At 38.4% G+C, this 18,505-nt stretch overlaps 1 protein-coding gene across 4 annotated transcripts in view; it reads left to right on the top strand.

The window, feature by feature from the left end:
* hpse2 (heparanase 2) overlaps nucleotides 1–16,053 on the top strand; it is a 101,255-nt gene extending 85,202 nt beyond the window's left edge. For all 4 annotated transcript variants that reach the window (XM_035400902.1, XM_035400901.1, XM_035400899.1 and 1 more), the window contains exons 11-12: nucleotides 5,413–5,559; nucleotides 13,860–16,053. In XM_035400902.1, coding sequence (XP_035256793.1) covers nucleotides 5,413–5,559; nucleotides 13,860–14,022 — 310 coding nt within the window. In that variant the 3' untranslated portion in view covers nucleotides 14,023–16,053. The remainder of the gene's footprint in view (nucleotides 1–5,412; nucleotides 5,560–13,859) is intronic.
* Nucleotides 16,054–18,505: the final 2,452 nt, after the last annotated feature.

Genomic DNA, 18,505 nt, shown 5'->3' with positions numbered 1-18,505 from the left:
TTTTGAAAATTGTTTGTCAGAAAGCAAAGTTTATTGGTAGAGCCCAGTCTTAAAGTATGCTACCTAACAGGATTAAACAGTAAAAATGTGTACAACAGAAAACATACAAATAAATAATATCCAGTTTCATATAAATCAGAGGAGCAGTAATATGTTTTGACCCATTTCCTCAGGCAAAATTGCTCTCTGAAAACTCCAGTTGCAGAAGACTTGAATCGGTTGTTTCCTTTCCAGTGTTTTATGTTTTTGTAAGTGTCTGAAAGTGCTGCTAATGAACCCTGTACAGCTGTTTCAATAATCCAGGGAGATTACATATTTGTCATTCTTTGAATATAGCTATGGTTTAAGTGCATCTTGCATTTCACTACAACTCAGTTTATATACAACTTTATATCCACCACTTTGTTTTGTAATTGTATCATTTAGCAATAGTGCTGAGACATCCCTCTTGTCCCTAATGTTGATTTTGATTGCATTTACATTTCTTTTAAATGGAAGATTTATTTTATTGGATTTAAATTGATTTGATGCTTGAAGACCCTTTTATGTCACAGCTATATAGATAAGGCATAATGGTGCATGGCATGCTGTTTCAGGCTTCTTACAGGTTTTATTCATTACAATAGCTATAGAGTTTCAATTAAATATAATGGAAGTTGACAATATGCATTGTGTCCCTTAAATAGTGTGGCAAAGTCAAAAAGTAGTACAGTCTATAAACAAGTTTTACTATTGCAAATGATTAAAACAAATGACATAAAACAATAATAAAACAATACTTCAAACCAAACTTCCACCACGTTGGCACATAATTTATATCTCTCTGTCACCACGTTATTTATTCCTCTTAAACTAACCCCTTTTACAGCTGCACTGCCGGTGCACAACTGTTTTTAGTCACAAAAATACCAAAATCAAATGGTATATGCCTTCATTTGTAAGCATTGTGCTTTACTGTTGGTTTTGCCGTTCCACCTTGACTGCGAAAATAGGGCCCTTAGAGTCTGAAAATAATATCCATGTGCTTTCATTGGCCATACACTGTTTATCTTGTGGAAAAAATGATCTTGGCAGGTTTATTGTAGAAAGTTTGAGACGCCTTAGCTTTTTTTTTTTCTTGAGTGGCTAGTACCTTTCCCCTGTTGATATTTACAAGTCACTCTGGTTAGGTGTGTCTACTAAATCTGTGTACATTACTACAGTGTAAATGGCTCATTATATTAAACAGAACAGGGAACTCCCGGTAAGCTTTCCATTTTAGAGGGACCTCCAGTCCCGGAATGCAATTCAGCGGCTTTCCAAAGCAAATGTGCCATAGGTCTTCTTTTAGATTAAAGCAGTTTTCAAAACCATGTCCTGTCCAGCAAACATCCACTACAGTACTTTATTTCTCTCCCCAGACACCTGAGAACGCATCTCAGTCTGGAACAGCTTTAATGCGTGGGCTCTTATCTGCTTATAATAGAGATGCATAAATAACAGCGTTCAGACACCTGGCCTTTCAGAACACACAGCCATAAAACTTAACCAGTATCAATTATCAAGCGTGCACAGCCTCTTTCTCATGTCAAAGAACTGCTGAAAAGTAGCCTGCGCCTTCATCCCATCTCAGGTACTTCCAGTGCCTTGGGGGAAACAATAACCAGGTCTGTCCCCAGACCAGATAAAAAGTGCCACCATCCACTTTGAAGGTTATCAGTTAACCGCAGAGATCTGTGCCGGGGCGGCCAGGCTGTCAGCACCAGAGCAGACATACTGCCTCCAGCCACTTCTCCATTACAGCAGGGGCAGCTTCCCTGGTTCATCCCTTTATCCTAAAGCACCACAATGATTTCTCCTCCGTGTTCAACTGTCCGAGCAAGATTAAGACTAATTGCTGCTCTCTGCAACAAATTTAAGCTACTGTAGTCACACCATGCTTTTATGCCTGTGTACAAGGTGATGCTAATGCTGTCCTGTATTCCACCAGTGTGATGGACAGATGTTGTCCATGTGTCTCTGAGATACATATCTGTGCAGAAAGAGGGCAGCAGCAAGCGCTTAACCCAAAATGGAAGTGAGTTCTAGGGGAGTGTTTGTGTGGGTGGTGTGGGGATAGATTGTGCTTCGCCAGGCACCTGCGGATATCTGGAAGCTGGTGTTGTAGCCATACAGCTGTCAACAATAAGAAGAATCAGTGGGGAAAGGTCGTCTCCCAAACCCCTCATGCAGTCTACCACCCAGAAACACTGCTGGCTACAGCCCTCACTTTATCCAACCCAAATGAAAATGTGTTTCTTTCCAACAGCCACCCGTAGAGTCAGGAATAAACTGATGGAAAAGTTCGGAGATATGATCTTGATGTCCCGGCCAGCTCCCAAGTCATCTTTGGATGAAATAGGCCCTCATGCTTATTTGCTTTTCTAAAGCTTTTCAGTGTAAGAGTGCTTATCTGGGATCATAGATGACCTTGTCTGCAATGAGCTAAAATTATAATCTAATTCTTACACATTTTACTAATACAGATCCTAGTCTTAATGTGTGCTTAAACGCCTAGCGCTAATGTTTAAGGCTCATTTGGTTTAAAGTTTTTCTCTCCTTGCTTTAGATATATGGATAGGATTTTACATGAATCCAGGATATGAAATAGAAGGAAATAAAAAGCAATGTTTATTCGATTGACTGTGTTTTCAACCTTCAGTTTTAGTCTCCTAAGTTCTACCTATGAGTTTGTTGAGGTCTTTTGAAACTTGCTATTTGCCAGAGTGTTAGTAGCTTGGCCTGGGTGCTAGTTCTCGGAGAGAGAGATTACGAGCTGGCCCCTCTGACAAAAGCCAAGCTGTGACCTTTTACTCACTGGTCCCACACAAAACATGTGGTATTCACTACGGCACTGTTTTTCTTGCCTTTGTGTTAAGAGCCCTTATTGGATTTTATCATGTTTGCCTTATCTTCTGCTGGATATTTATCTTTATCTAATACCCAATAGTCCCCAACACTTCAACAGCAGAGCACGGTTCAGACACTCTTGTCTATGTAATTTAAGTGCTGTGGTCTGCCAATCTCATTGCTACAATCAACCCTTAAACATGATGAAGCTTGAACCTGCAGTGCTTGGTTTAAAGCAGCATGTTCTGTGCCCATGACAAGAGAGTTTTTTTGCAAGAAGTACAGCCAAGAAAAACTGTCAAATACCACAGATTGAATGTTTAATGCTGTTGTGCTCCAAAAATAAAGAATAGGTTTAGCATTATAGGAAGTTATAACAGATCACTGGATGCAATTGGAATGTATGGAACTTGTCCAAGTTTGAGTAAACTCTTTCTCTCTCTCTCTCTCTCTCTTATGAATAACACTCGCATGTTCTTTTGGAATTAAGGGGATTCAGATTTTTACGCCACCCATTGTGTTCGCAGAATCATTTAGAAGCGTTATGAACAGCCTGTTCTCTCCAGCCAAATGTGGTCCACAGGAAGGAAGAATTGGGGAGATTTACTTGGGAATTTCGACAGTTTAGTTTCAGCATTTAAGTTAGCACTCCCAGTGAAATAATGTGTGGGAAAATTATTTGGCAATTGTATTTTGTCCATTTAAAAAATAAATGCATATAATCAGAGTTTAACTCATTTTTGTAACATTATCAGCCACGTCCATCTCAAAAACTTGATTGAAATGAAAAATTGACTTTGCATAAGTTAGTCCTTAGAGTGAGATTGCTACATTCCATCGTACAACTAGGTGAATCCTACAATGGAGATGGAAGAGGTAGAATATTCTATTAATTTTTTGACACAAAGGCCTTACAATTTTGAGTCTTTTGTTCGGCCTTCAGGTGATTATTTAATTGGGATGTGCACAAGATTGAGGTGTAGTCTAAGGAGAACTTGTAGTGAGTTAGATGTTGAGTGACCATAGCTAGAGACACTACATCTATGATAATAGTGAACATTTGCTGGCTCGCATTAGTACTACAGGTGAAGCTACTATACAGGCCAAGTTTTTTATTCCACATTATACCTATTTTTATTTCACTGTATCTGGTATTCAAAACTAGCTGGCTTGCATGGTGCTGATCATCAGCAGCAGCCTCAAGTCAAATGCACAAAGTTACAAACAGAAAACCTACATCGAAACACAGCAAAAATGTGAAAATGAATATCATAAATATGGTATGTTGCACAATATGTTTTAATTAAAAATATTTAAAGAGATCAGCTTAGCAAGTTTCAAATCATTTTTCAGATAGTTTAGTCATAATTTTAGTACCAGTGACTTCTATGGGTGCCTAGTACAGGCCAGGCAACCCGAGCATACAGGGTGCAATGGTTTACAGTTGGTGATGAATTTTAAAGTTCCATGATAAGGAGTATCAATGATTCCAAAATGCATGGAATATAAAACATCACCTTTGCCAAGCACGGAATCCCTAAATTTGAATTTGAAGGTGTTACGTGTGTCTGTCTTTCCTCTAGACCTGATTGGTATCACCTAATTTGATTGAAGCCACCTGGGCCCTCACGTTTAAAAGACTGCGATGCCCAGGCCTCGGAAGTTGCTTCTTTTTTGGTTCGAGTGCTTCCGGTGTTTTTTCTCCTTCAAGGCCTAGGGCTTGGCTAGTCCGTGTTTTTTTCATATTTGTCCTGACATTTTTACTTTTTCTACTTACACACACATTTACACATATGCTTGTATTCATACATAAATTTACCCTCAACTCTTTTTGTTTAAATAAACTTCTTTGTCTTCTTGCATTTTTATGTTGTGGTTATTCAGGGAGTGGTCATCAGGCACGGTTAATTCTTATAGCTAAGAAGAAGTGGGTCTTCTGTCTGAATCAGAAGGAGATTGTATTTCTTTTGTCTGTTTAGATAGTTATGTTCACCATTTCACTAAACGGCTGTGCAATTGCTATAATTGTTACTAAGTTGGCTAGACCTCTACAATGACTGATGGACTGACAGGCCATCAGTCATTGTTCTTGTTCATGTAATTTGGCTAGTTTGAGTCCTTTGTTACATCACTGCCTGAGATGTAAAAATAAAAAGGATTTTGAAGTGGGTGTGGCTTAATAAAATCTCAATTTCTCTGTATATCTGCCCATGCAGCCATGAGAATATACTTTTTAAAATCCTACTCATTATGGGCCCATGACTGTAATGTGACTGTAAAACACCTGTAGTGAAATGGATTGGTCTATATGCTTTTGTCAGCCTCACAAATAGTTTCCTGTCCATTTTAAGGCATGTATGTTAATTTAATTCCCATGCAAATAAGACGCTGATGCACAAGTTGCCCTTTTGCATGAGTCCTCAAAGAGACATAGGATATTCTAAGCTGTTTGCCAATGACACTTGTAACAGTGTGTGTAGAGAGTGTGTGCTGTATTTGTCCTCTTTCCTTTGCTGACATTTTAATACCCTTTTCATCTCACAGTCATAATTATGTGCGAGGATCCATAACCATCTACATCATTAATCTGCACCGGTCACGAAAGAAAATCAAACTAGCCGGGACCTTGCGCAACAAAACAGTTCATCAGTACCTGTTGCAGCCCTTGGGAGCAGATGGACTCCAGGCAAAGTAAGTACATCTATTAATTTAAACTAATTGCATACAGAAAAGGTACTGTAACAGCCAGGCCACACCCAAGAGTTTAATGGGATAGTTGACTTTTTTATGTTTATATATTATTTCATTTTTAGTGTATGTTTTTATTTGGCTCAGTTTTTATGTGCAATGAATAATAATTTAGACAATTAAAGGGGCATTTATGGATTTGTGGTCTAAAGCAGGAAAATACAAATTGAGTAACTCCAAAGAAACTTGTACAGTGGCGTTGTTTTCAGAGAATATACATACCAACAGATTAATTTCAAACCATTCATTCTTGATTATAAAGATAAATATCAGTTTTTACATCAAGCCAGGACATCATTCCTTGAGGACATATTAAGCAAATTGTTGCAGTAATAGAATAGCTATGCATGATGCAAAACTGGGCATTCCAATTTGGAAGAAAAGTAAAATTAAGGGAGCCGTTTTGATCGGTGTAGGTGTGGAATTTTTTATGTGAATCTGAGCCCATAATGTTCTGTTCCCCTGCTCTTACTGGATCGGAAGGCCTGAACTGGGGTTCACCAGAGAGCAACTCCCATCATTGGCCCTAACGAGCGTGACTTGTCTCAATTTCCAGCTTTAGCAATCACAACTTGAACATTTGTGCGAAAAAGGGAGGGCTCTGTTCTTATCCCATTTGGGGGGCTTAGCTCAAATCTGATGGAGATCACACCCTTCACAGGCTCAGGAAGGGCTGATTACCATCCTAAGAACTCTGTGCTTGTTTTCTGAAACAATATGAAACTGCAGCACTAATGGAATATCCCATTTCACAAGCACTGACCTAAATAGAGGAGCAGCCTGAAAATGAGGCTGAGGAGGACCCAGGTTAAGATAACATGGCGGATCTGCTGTTTATAGTCTGTAATCACTTAGGGAAAGGGCCTGGGACATTCTTCCATGCAAATATAAACAGGACCATAGTTCAGGATTGTCATCTTAAGAAAGGCAAAGTACAGCTAACGAAAACAAGTGCAAACCCACTGACTCAGGCTGGCCAAACCTGTTCTGGGTGAACTACCGTCCTGTAGGTTTTAATTTCAACCCTAATTTGGCACACCTGATTCTACTATTTAGCCACTCAATGAGATCTCTAGCTGTTAAATGAGGTGTGCTTCATTAGGGTTTGAGTGAAAACCTACAGGATGGTAAATGTCCAGGAACAGGGTTGAGCAGCCCTGCTCTAAATAAATGGCACCCCCCAAGGTGAAGTAATCCAGACACATTTCCCATTTACTTGCTATTCAAATCCCTCTAGTCAGAGGGAAATGGACAAGAGTGATGAGGCTTACTGTCCAGCAGTATATGCTAGTGAAGACTGCAACAGAATTTCAGAGAGGATGTTTCATGGAAAAGCAGTACATGCATTGCAATACATTTTATATGGAATTATGTCCAGACACATGTACAGATAGACCTCAAGATATGCTTGTGCATGTGCCTCTGCTTTTTTTTTGGTTTTTTTCTGACTCAATGTGCTGATAGGGGATCTCGTGTTGAGAATGTCTTAATGGCCATTAGCTAGCTAATGGTTGCATTCCTTCTGGGCTTTGGGCAGGGTGTCCCTTCTCCCCTGATAAACAAGTGCATCTCTGCATCCACGGGAACATGATTTCTTGAAAAGAATAGGATGACACCACATTTTTATTTTGAGAGTATGACTGCAAAAGTTTTGCACATAGTTAAGTAAAAATGGCATGTAAAAAGTTTTTGGATCTATATCCAATTTTTGCATTTTGGATGTAAATATTTCTTTTTTTATATTGAGGATTTTTTTTAAAAGCATACAGTACAAAATATTAAGCTGATAATAAACATGCACAAGTTCGTCTTGTGCGTACTGTGCATAGCTTCAAGGACTGGTATGGATTTTTTTGGGTTCCTGCTCCCTGCTCCCTGCTCCCTGCTCCCTGCTACAGTGCATGTACTGCTACAGTGCATGTTCTTATCGCCATTCACAGCCATAAGCTCTGAGATGTTTGGAACTCACTGTGACACCTCATTAAGCTCCTGGCTCTGTTTTTGAGGTTTAACCCTAATCCTGAAATTCCACTGTAAGGATTTAGGTTGTTTGTAGTGTTGAAGGTGGATTATATGGTAATTAATGAACCTGTAACCCCTCGAGAAGAATGTCTGTGCTGTTATTCATGGAGGAGGAAGTAAGAGGCTACTTTTATTAAGAATTTACAAGGTCCAGATGTTACTACAGTTCTTACATTTGTAAGTTTGCTTATCTGACATTATACCAAGAAAGATGGCGTGAATTAAAATTAAAGTCTTGGAAGCCTTAGAAGGTCGCATCGCAGTGCATTCTGGGCAATATCACCACTCAGAGGCGTGTTTTTTGTTGGCTCCATTAAAGGAAGTTAAATAAAGAGACTGAGTGAGTGTGGATCCTCCCTCCACTCGCTTAATTTGGAATTAAATGCCCTTAGTGGTGACGGCCATCTTACATCCAAGTCGCTTCAGGGATTCTCCCTCCAATCAAGGGGGAGTGAGTACGAAGTAGAAAACATTTGTTTTGGAACATGGCCCGGGGACATCGAATTCACCAGTCACACCACCTTACAGCAATCAAATGGATTAATTAGATAAGAAAACTGGACAAACTTTTGTGATCTCATTGTAAAAATTGTAAAGGGGGAAAACTAAAATTAGGGAAAAGAAAACAATGGGAAAAAACCATACTTTCAATGTTCTATATATATTTGTCATAAAATCAGTAATCCATAAATTGAAACCGATTTTGTATTTCATTATTGACTGGGGGAAGATAGAAAATTGAACTGATAGGTGTTACACAGACCCCAAAGTTGTTGTCATTGTCCATTACACAACTGACTGGCAAAAACATCAAAAGGTCCCTTTTCAGAAAACTGGATGCCTGGTATTCTGCGTTCCAGGCTGTAATTTTCAAATGTTTTCAGGTACCTGAGACTTTTTTTTGAATATGTTATAGAATTTTTCAAAAGTTCTTGTTTTTCATTGTTGTGAGTGAAACAATGTACAGTATACAATATATGCGATATACATATGTACTTTAAAGTTAGATATATAATTCATTGATTCATTAATGTTTAAAATTGAATGTATATGTTCATCTGAAAAATATTTACCCCCACAATTTTAATATTGTGAAAATTTCAGAATGAAAAGAAGTATACAGTAACATAAAATACCAGATAATTTATTTTTCCTACAACAGAAGTGAATAGTGCTTGTAATAATAGTTATACTAATAACTTATAAATAGTAATACTTGTAATAAAGGGTAACAGAAAATTAATAAGGAAATTACCAAGAACCAGTATCTTTACAATGCAGAGATACAATGACAATTTCTGTGTGTGTGTGTGTGTGTGTGTGTGTCAGAATCTGCAGTTGTGGAAAATCCTTGTCACAGAAATGGTGACTGTTTAACCTCCTCCCCAAAAACTATTCTCAGCAGAGTACCTAAACAGACCACAACAAGCAGAAATCCATGTACCAGGGAACTCTTTCATCTCTGTTTAGAAATGCATAAGCATTGTCAAGGACCCCTTTCTGTATAGTGTAAAACTTGAGACTGTTGTATTGAACAGATTTGCAAGTTTGAAATTGTACAAACAAACAATTTAGTGAAGACTGAAAATCATTAAACAGTATGACATTGTCCTCATGTAACATTTGGTGTTCGACAGAAGAGACTGTGAGGTTTTGCTGGGTTTGTAGACACACTTCAAAGGCTAACTAAAAAATTGACAGTCCTGATCTGTCATTTATTTTATGCCCATTAAATACTTAATGACTGGTGTGATGTGAAAGGGACCTTGTATCAGTCTTAAAAACTCATAGAGATGTAAAGGAAACATAAATACAGATCCCACCAGAACTGAATCCAATATTTCATATTTGCTTTAGAATGTACTTAAGTAGAAAAAGTACAATGCCACAAAAGTATGCAAAAGTTTCCCATCACGTCAGTATGATTCAATTTTATTTGTTTAGAGCATTTTACAGTGGCATTGTCATAAACTTTCTTTATCAAAATGGTTTCACGGCATGTTTTTTTTTTCATCACGGATAGCAAACTACTGAATTATATTTTAAACAGAGGCTAAACTATAAACGTAGTCAAACTGTAATTAGACTCGCTGCCCTCTAAACAGTCATTCATGGACATTAAGCTGACACTGTGGCAGGTATGATATCGTAGCTGTTTGCTTGCTTGTTCGCTCATACAAAAAAAAAAAAAACCTTTTGACCATTCCTTGTGAATGGCTTGTGGGTCACGTATTCAAAATTCAAAAAGAAGAAACAGGCAATATAAAATACTCTTTGGCAGTGTTTCAATGACTGGCCCATTGTTATTACCCATGATATATTTAGTCTCTTGTTTAGCTAGCCAGGTATCACCAGACAGGTGGTGACTGATCACATGCTATTGATGAAAGCTACATTTTCCATTCTGCATCATCACTGTAATTTTCTACACTATTATGAAAATCCTGTATATTGTATGTATAACAAACAGCCTTCTAACATTCTGTGCCTTTTCAAGAAATATTATGATGGCGCAATCTGGATTAACACTTGAGCAATGCGTTAAGTGCAGTGAATCTGTTTGTGTTTGTTCCCGCTGGAGAGCCCCATGTTGGGGGATTACTGAAAGCTGTGTGCAGTGCTCATCTCCAGCTCTATACTCGTCTGCTCTTGACCTCCCACCCTGTAGCAGACGGTCAAGATAACCAAGCTGACCAGATCCGATCAGAAACTTAAAAGAGAACGGAATCAAATTCCCCCCTCATTTTGTGTTGACATAACAAACAAAAAAAATACTTATTTTAGTAGCCTTCATAATGTGATTTACAGCGTTGACAAAGTACTTATGAAACTACCTGCAAGATACAACTGCAGCCAGCATTCTGACTCTTATTGTGTATGTAAAGAAGGCCAATATGATCAGTCAGAAAGGAAAGGTAGAGAAAAATATCTACAAATATATTTATAGTTCTGCCTGTCTGCTCTCTGCATAACTATGCACTATATTATATCAAAAATGTTATAGTCTTGCAAAGTTCAGTAAGAAAAATATCTATTTATGGTCTCTGTGTTACGTTTTCCTTGTCAGGTCATCTGTGCACACACATGCCCACATCTGTAACCAGGGCCGCTGCAGCACAAACATATGGAACCATTAGGGGAGTTTAATGTAATTTACATCATATTTAAAGGAAATGCGAACTCCCCTTTCCCTGTGCGCGGCACAGTGCAAAGTGTGCTTACATACTTTGTCTGGCTCTTTGAACTGGCCAACATAAATCCTCAGCAAGAAAGTGACTGCAGAGATCAACAAGCAGGCTCTTTGGTGTCACTTCTGAAGTGTCACAGCATCCTAACACATCAAACCATGGACACGCAGGTACAGAGGACAGCAGGCTATAGGGTTTACAATGGAGCACTGCAGGTAGCATGAGATGATCACGTCAGTTAGCGGCAGTATAGTCGATCAAATCCAGACAAAATTTTAGCACATGCATAGCTTGTATTTAGATCAAAGGAAATGTTGGTCTTGATGTATATCCAAAGTTTGATAAATCTAACTAAAGCAGTCAGAAGTGGTTTATAAAGATGTTTACCTGGGATACTTTTTTCAGCATCCCTGGCCATAGAACAGAGGAAACTGGAGAGCAGAGTTAAGACAATAGCAGGTACACTGTAGGTCTTGTGTTCCTATCGGAAAGATCAGTGAGTACGTTCAGATGAAATGTGCAGATGCAACAGCACCCACTGATTCATTGTCATGATTTCCATATTTCCACAATTGCTTTTATCAGCAGGCTTTTTTGAAAGATGGGAGTAGCAGGGTTAAATTAAGTGAATCAAAGGACAAATTGTATTACTTTTGCACATGGCAGTGATGGGTTGTGTGTCTGTCTTTATCTGCAAAGAGAACCGTGATAGGATGGCGGTGTTATCAATGGATGGCATTGTGTGGTCATTTTAAGGTTGTATTGAGCATGTATTTACAGCTTGTGCACTTTCATTATTTATAGATATGCCAGAAAAACCAGCAATTTTCACTTCAGAGTGTTAATCATTGTAAAAATGTTTAGTTGTATGAACTCATTGTTCATGAAAAGATAGTACACCATTTATATTAACTGAAATGTCTATTTTAGACTGGAACAATAGACCTGGTCAATTTTTAAATGACCAGTTTTATTTATTAGAAATTGATATTTGAGACACAAAAAACTAGCAGTTTTAAGCTACTGCACCAGGCAGAGTTGCTTCAGGGATTTATAATGTAAAATACATGTTGCTAAATGATGTCTTCTGCTGAAAAATCTAATTTTGCGATAATAGCGCCCTCCAGTGAGATATGGATGAAAATCACAAGGGCCTAGATCATTGCCATACAAAACTAATTTGATTTCTCTATGTGCCTGTAGTTGAAATTTTATTTTGAGAGATGTGCAATATGTGTTTCGTTTTTTCTGTATCATAATAGTAGCTGTGGTTCAAATCCAGAAGGTTTTGGCATGGCAAGCATTTATGTTCTTTCTGTGTTCTTAGCTTTGTATATGGAACCAAAAACATTTAATTTACTAATATAGCAAGTCCCTGAGCTGCATAAGGGGTGATGTTCCTGAGACCACTACATATGTTGAAAATTAATGTAAGATGGGCGAAGATTCTTACCCCAGGGGTAAGATTCACGTCAACACATTTATTAAATATATCTGCTCTTTTTCATTTTGACATTTCATCTGGCTCATCATATTAGTGCAATCTGACTACATTTTTGTCATTGAAAAATTGACTTCTTTTTATTTAAAGCTGTATTTTTATAGTGTATACAGAGGATTCATAAGGAAAGATTTTTTTTTAATTTTGAGAGAGAATTCTCAGGTGAAAACAAAGTTTCATGATTTGGGCCAAAAAGTCCCTGGGATAATTTTCAGTCAAAATAAACCATAAGTATTTAGTTTGATTTTCTTGTGGATACAGTCACAAAGACGCATTAGACCCAGCAATGTATTTTTGTTCCCTGTCGGGGAAGCATATATTGTACTATGCTGAACTCGGCATTACAAATCACACTCAATAAAAATGAAATTAATAATATTTTTGAAAATATTTTCACTGCTATTTTTTTGTTTTGTTATCCAATTAAAATACTGGCTGTTGTAAGTGTAAACACCAGCTTTGACATGTTGTTAATAACCAAATATTTAAAATATAAAGTCTGTAAAAATTACCAGGTGGCAGTTTTTACCCCAGGGAGCTTCTTGCCCCAGATAGGGGAGCATATTGCTCAAATAATGGGGAACGAATCATTTATTTTCTTTTTTGTGATACAAAAACAAAGTTTCCCACTGTTACAATTTATTCTTCCTGAAAGCAAATTGGCTTTCAATTGTAAAAAAAAGTATTAACATTGTATAAATACTAAACTAAAATATGTTCTAATTTGGCAGTAAATTGACATTTTTCTTAAAGCAGTGTCTTCCCTATTTTACTCCATACCCAAAGAAATTTCTGGTCGCAAGAAATTATATTATAGATCAATGAAAACGATTGTAAAGTAATTTTACAGCTGAAATAATAACTGTTTGATAAACACAATATTTGTACAATATTTGGGTAAAAATGCATAAGTAAGCATATAGTACTGTGAAGTACTACAGAGTAGCACAGTACTGTGAAGACCTTGTGTAGCATTCGGTCCACCGGAGAAGCGGATTGGTCTCGGCTGCGCCGGCTGGTGTAGAGAGCACACGCTCCTGGGTTGTGTTAACGAATTCGCCCAGGGGTGTCATGCTTGCATGTGAAACCTTGTATCTTGAATATTATTCGTTTTTGTACCTGCTAGGAGTCGCTTCAAGTTTCCCCAAGTCCCCACTCCTCTTCTGTAAGCTTACATTACCTCACGTTGATCTTTCCCTCCTTCCATATTTATTTTCCAGTTTCTCTGACACAGTTCATCTGTGTTCAGGTTTATGTAACTCAATTTTTATGAGGGTCAAGGACATTCTGTACTTTAAAATGGAATTATACCCTTTCCCCAGTCCTGTGGATGTTCATACTTTGAAAATGGTCATTGCACAGTAAAATATGTGTTTTTCTTCTCAGAAATACCCTTACACCAGTATTCCACACAGCCAGGTTCAGATGGAGAGGCTGATTGGTTGAATGGAGAACTGTACTGTGCAGGCAGATTCAAATGGACGAGTTGATTGATTGAATGAAGAGCTGTATTCTTGTCCGTCTCTGTGCAGGTTTGTGCAGCTGAATGGGGAGCCTCTAGTCATGCTGGATGATGAGACGTTCCCTGAGCTGAAGCCACAGATGCTGCGCACCGGCCGGACGATAGCCCTGCCCCCCATGGCCATCGGCTTCTATGTCATAAAGAACATCAATGCCTATGCCTGCCGCCGATAACGCCATCCACACAGAGAAAGGCCTGCCCTTCATGCAAATCCAGGGCTGCACTGAGTACCTTTTCACTGTCCTGCTTCTCTCCGTAAATGTGTTTAAATGCATTTTGAAACATGGGCCAGTCTGGTGAATGTTTTCATTACATCCTGAGGTCGAAAGTCACTTCCGCCTTATCCATTGTTTGTGGTAAATACAATCACAACCGGCCACTCCATTCTTTTTTTTTGTTTTTAGTTTTTCTTTAAATTTAACCAGTCTGCTCAACTCCTCTGTGGCGCACCGCAGACAAAAAGCCGCAGATACCCATTTAACTGTGCCTCAGAAACAGCCACACTGTAACTCCCAGCTGAATGAAAGAGGCTGTTAAAGTGGATACTGCTCTTGCAGGATGCAAACCCTCCAAGCTGTTCAGTTTCCCAGTGTCCTCCAGAGGACCCTCTGGCAGGAGCAGAAGGGGACATCAGCCTGCAAAGAAAACCAGCAGCCACACTCGTCTTTTTTTTCTCAGCGCTGTACATCCCGGCTTTGTCTAGCACAACAGCTGTCACTTAAATTTTCAAGCCTTTTTAAATAATGATCATTTGCACCAAAATGATTATTTTTGATATGACACTGAAAACTATATTTTACTTTTTTTCCCCTCTCTCTTTGTGAAAAATGTTTCTTTACTTGTGGTGGACTGAGCTCTGCTTTCAAAGCGCAAAGCTGCAGTGTGGTCCCAGCCTAATGATGTTGCATCTGTTTAAGGACAGCATAATCGTATGTATACCACACAAAACTCAAACAGGGTGTTATGGGAGGTGGTCCTTGCTCCAAGGGTTGAAGTGAGCTGGTTTGACAGAAAACAGCTGATGACATCATAGGTCCTGAGTCATTCAGATGCAAAGTGAGGGAAAATTGCTCTGTGTGTATGTTGCAAACATAGATCAAATATAGTAAGGGAATTTAAATATTTGTATTTTCAAATGAATTGTATTATGTATTTGAAGTACGGACCACTGATTGGAGCCTGGAGATGGGAATTCTGCAGGCCTCAGGGGGGGTGTGGGGCATGGAATGTGGAAGAGAAGCCTGGGTACCCAGGACAAAGAGGACATCTGTCATTCTGTGATTTTTTTTCCTCAAATGCTGTAAATGTTTGGTTTTCCTAAATTATATTTCAGTCAAAAAAAGCTTTAAGAATATCTGTGTATATATCATATGTATGTGTATGTGCTAACCAGAGCTACACGGCTAATGAGGCCAGTTGTAACTCACTGTAATGACTGCTCTCGTTGTTACTCAGACCCAGAGTAACAGCCCCTGCTTATTTACTCGGTGCTGCTAGCTTTCGTTAAAGGGTACGTATGAAATGTTAAGTATAAATTGTTTTTGTACAGTTTTTTTCTAATGCATGTATCATCCTATTAAAATATGTATTGTATATAAAAGCATATAATAGATGGGAGATGCGTGCTTGAAATCTTTAATTTCATATATTTTTAATTTAAATAAATGTTTATGTTTATACAATAATTGTTTTGGGGGGACAGATGCATTATGTTATATTACAGGCATTTAACAGACACTATTATCCAGAGCGACTTACACTACTTTTTTGCTCGTAGTATCCATTTATCGAGCTGGATAAAAACTGACTTAAATCAGGTCAAGTACCTTACTCAAGGGAACAATGGCAGTATCCTACCCCAGAATAAAATATGTATTCTTTGTTACCAGCCTAGTTCCCTAACCATTATATTACACTACTGCTTGCTTTGAAACTTCTAAGCAATGGTGAAATTGATTCTACCCTTTTGAGAGAATTAAATTCCACTTCAAATTGTCTAACCTTTCAAATGAGGGTATATATGTATACAGCAAACTCCATTGTTATGGATTTTACTTTGAGCTGTCTGTCAGGGGGGAAGGGACAGCTTAATGCAGAGCTTTTGCATTCAAATGTGTTAAATGGTGAACATCCTTCTTTTCTGAATATTTTTATTGTTAATGTGGAGTTGTTCATATTTTCTGTTTCAAAGAACATTATTTTATTTTGGGAAATTTATGAGTGGACAATTATTTTTTGTAAAAATGTATACAGTCATAATAAAACATTTTCATGAATTTAAGTCTTTATCTTTACACGAGACCTTCAGTTTCATTTTTCCCATAAAGTGTACAGCAATAAATGAAAGCATGAGAGAAATCATAGGGAGTACGGGAAACTCAGAGAATGTTTCTGTATGTGAGTACGTTGAGGTGAGAACAATAAAGTGCACTCCACATTCTGACGGACAAATCATTCTACTTACGGTGAAATGAACAGGCGGGTCAGAGTTAGACGCTTAGATGTTTTTCCACTGGCCACCCAGGCCACCAGGTCGTTGAATTTGGTGGCCATAATCAAAATTTTGTGGATCAAGTTTCAGTTTTTTAATTCAGAACTTATTCATTCACATTTTGACAAATTCCAAAATTTTTCAATGAATGACCACTTCTTTGACAACAAGCAATGAGGTAATACATTTTTGCTGTGATTACAAGAGATTTAGAGATTCAAAATATATATATATATTTCATATGCTTGACAGTTCTGGAGATCATGGTCTGTTGTTTTATATTTTTGGCTTATGTACTGTAGAACTTAATGTAACATGGTTTGATTGGATTAGTATATTAATGTTTTGACCAATCAGAAGCCTTCTGATTTGCGGGAGTCTATGCGTAGTGTTGTATACATTGATAATACCACCAGAAAGCAATCATTAAGCATAAAACAAGCCAAATATAAAAATTCATAACCGCACTTGAACAACCTCAACACATTTCATTTTTCATGATTACATCACAAACTTTATCCACAGAAAATAGGCTCATTCCTGGCTTTATTCGTTGCTGGAAACGGTTGCTGAATTTCTCCAAAATGCATTCAAATACAGATTCAGTGCATATCAAGTTACTTTCAAACATATTTACAGCCAGGAAAAAATTATTTTAGATGACAGACTATATACAGTAGCTTAGCTAGTATACACAATCTGTGCATATGCACAAAGTTTGCAAAATTAACGTGAATTCTGATGTGATTTTATTATTTTTCTAATTTTGCATAGGCTTACCCTTCCTATGGCATATGGCAAAAATACTAAAGACAGCACTGCACTTGTACTTTATGGTCCTTCATGGAGCTATGGCAGTGGTGAAATTAAAATGCTCTCAAGACTTTCTGATATTCACAAACAAAAACATTCACACAAAATGCTACACATTCAAAGCACATTACATCTGCTGGCAAGAAAAAGTAATCCATCTGTTATTTGCAAATATGAATGCTTGCCAGCTGAATCATAGACAAACAAATATGAATTACCACAACTTTTCAAAACATTTATCAATTTCCAAAACTTTGGGTCTCATCCAAATTGACAGTCATGGCACACAAATGCAGTCTGAGGTCAGAGATTTACATTTCAGGAATACTATACACATATGATTTCGTTAGTAGACATGCTTGTTTATTTAATGTCTGTTTGTGGAATGTTTCTGACAGAGAAAATTTGGTGTCCAACTCAGGCAATGAGTGCTGTATTTCTAGTGGCCGCATTATAACCTTTTGTCATGGGCCAGGCTTAATGTCAATCTCTTGGGTTACAGGAGTAAGGATACAAGGGAGCCATTTTGGGGAGGGTGGTTACAGAAGAAGCATTTTGGGCAGTGCTGGTTTGGGAAAAGTGTTCTGGGGAGTGTGGATACAGGAGAGGTGTTTTAGGGAGTGGGGGTGTACGTGAGCGGATTAATGGGGAGTGGGGTTGCTGGAGCGGTACGTCGGAGCACATGTTCAGAGGGGGAGAAGTAAAGGATAAAAGGAGAGCACAATACTGTGATTTATACCTGCGCTGCAGCATAAAGCAGATCAGAAATAAACTGTGACAGTACGAGGCAATCAGAAACTCAAAGAGCAGGCTTTATGTCCCTTCAGTTTGAGAGAGAGCCTTCAAAGGGGCCGTCTGCTGGCCTGGTGCTGGGGTGGGGGCGGGAGAGCAGTCCATCCGGAAAGCCAAGGGTTGAGCTGGGGCCCAGCAGATGTTCCCGGCAGCTGCGCCCAGGCTTTGTTGTGGCTGGCGAAAGCATTGTCTTGTCAGGGCAATGTCATGAGGCCAGTGCTGATGAGAAACACTCGCGCATGTTGAGCCCCGCAGCTATGTTTCTGAAATTCCCAAAGTCTGGGCCCAGTCGGAGAGAGGGTAACCCACACCAGCCTCATCTCTGTGTCTCAGAAGAGAAACGGGTTCAAGGAGAGGCAGAGCAGGGATGGGAGGATGGGGGAGGGATCAAGGAGCAGAACCGAAAGATATGGCTCAACACAGTTTTAAGAAACTATATACGTATATATACTCAGTGGCCACTTTTTTAGGTACACCTGCTCACTAATGCAAATAGCCTGGTCTCCAAACAGCAGATTATATGGCTCAATATATAAGGCATGCAGGCAGGGTGAAGAGGT

This window comes from Anguilla anguilla, chromosome 18 (genome assembly GCF_013347855.1).
Source record: "Anguilla anguilla isolate fAngAng1 chromosome 18, fAngAng1.pri, whole genome shotgun sequence".
NCBI classification, from domain to species: domain Eukaryota; kingdom Metazoa; phylum Chordata; class Actinopteri; order Anguilliformes; family Anguillidae; genus Anguilla; species Anguilla anguilla.
This window is presented reverse-complemented; position numbering and strand designations above follow the sequence as displayed.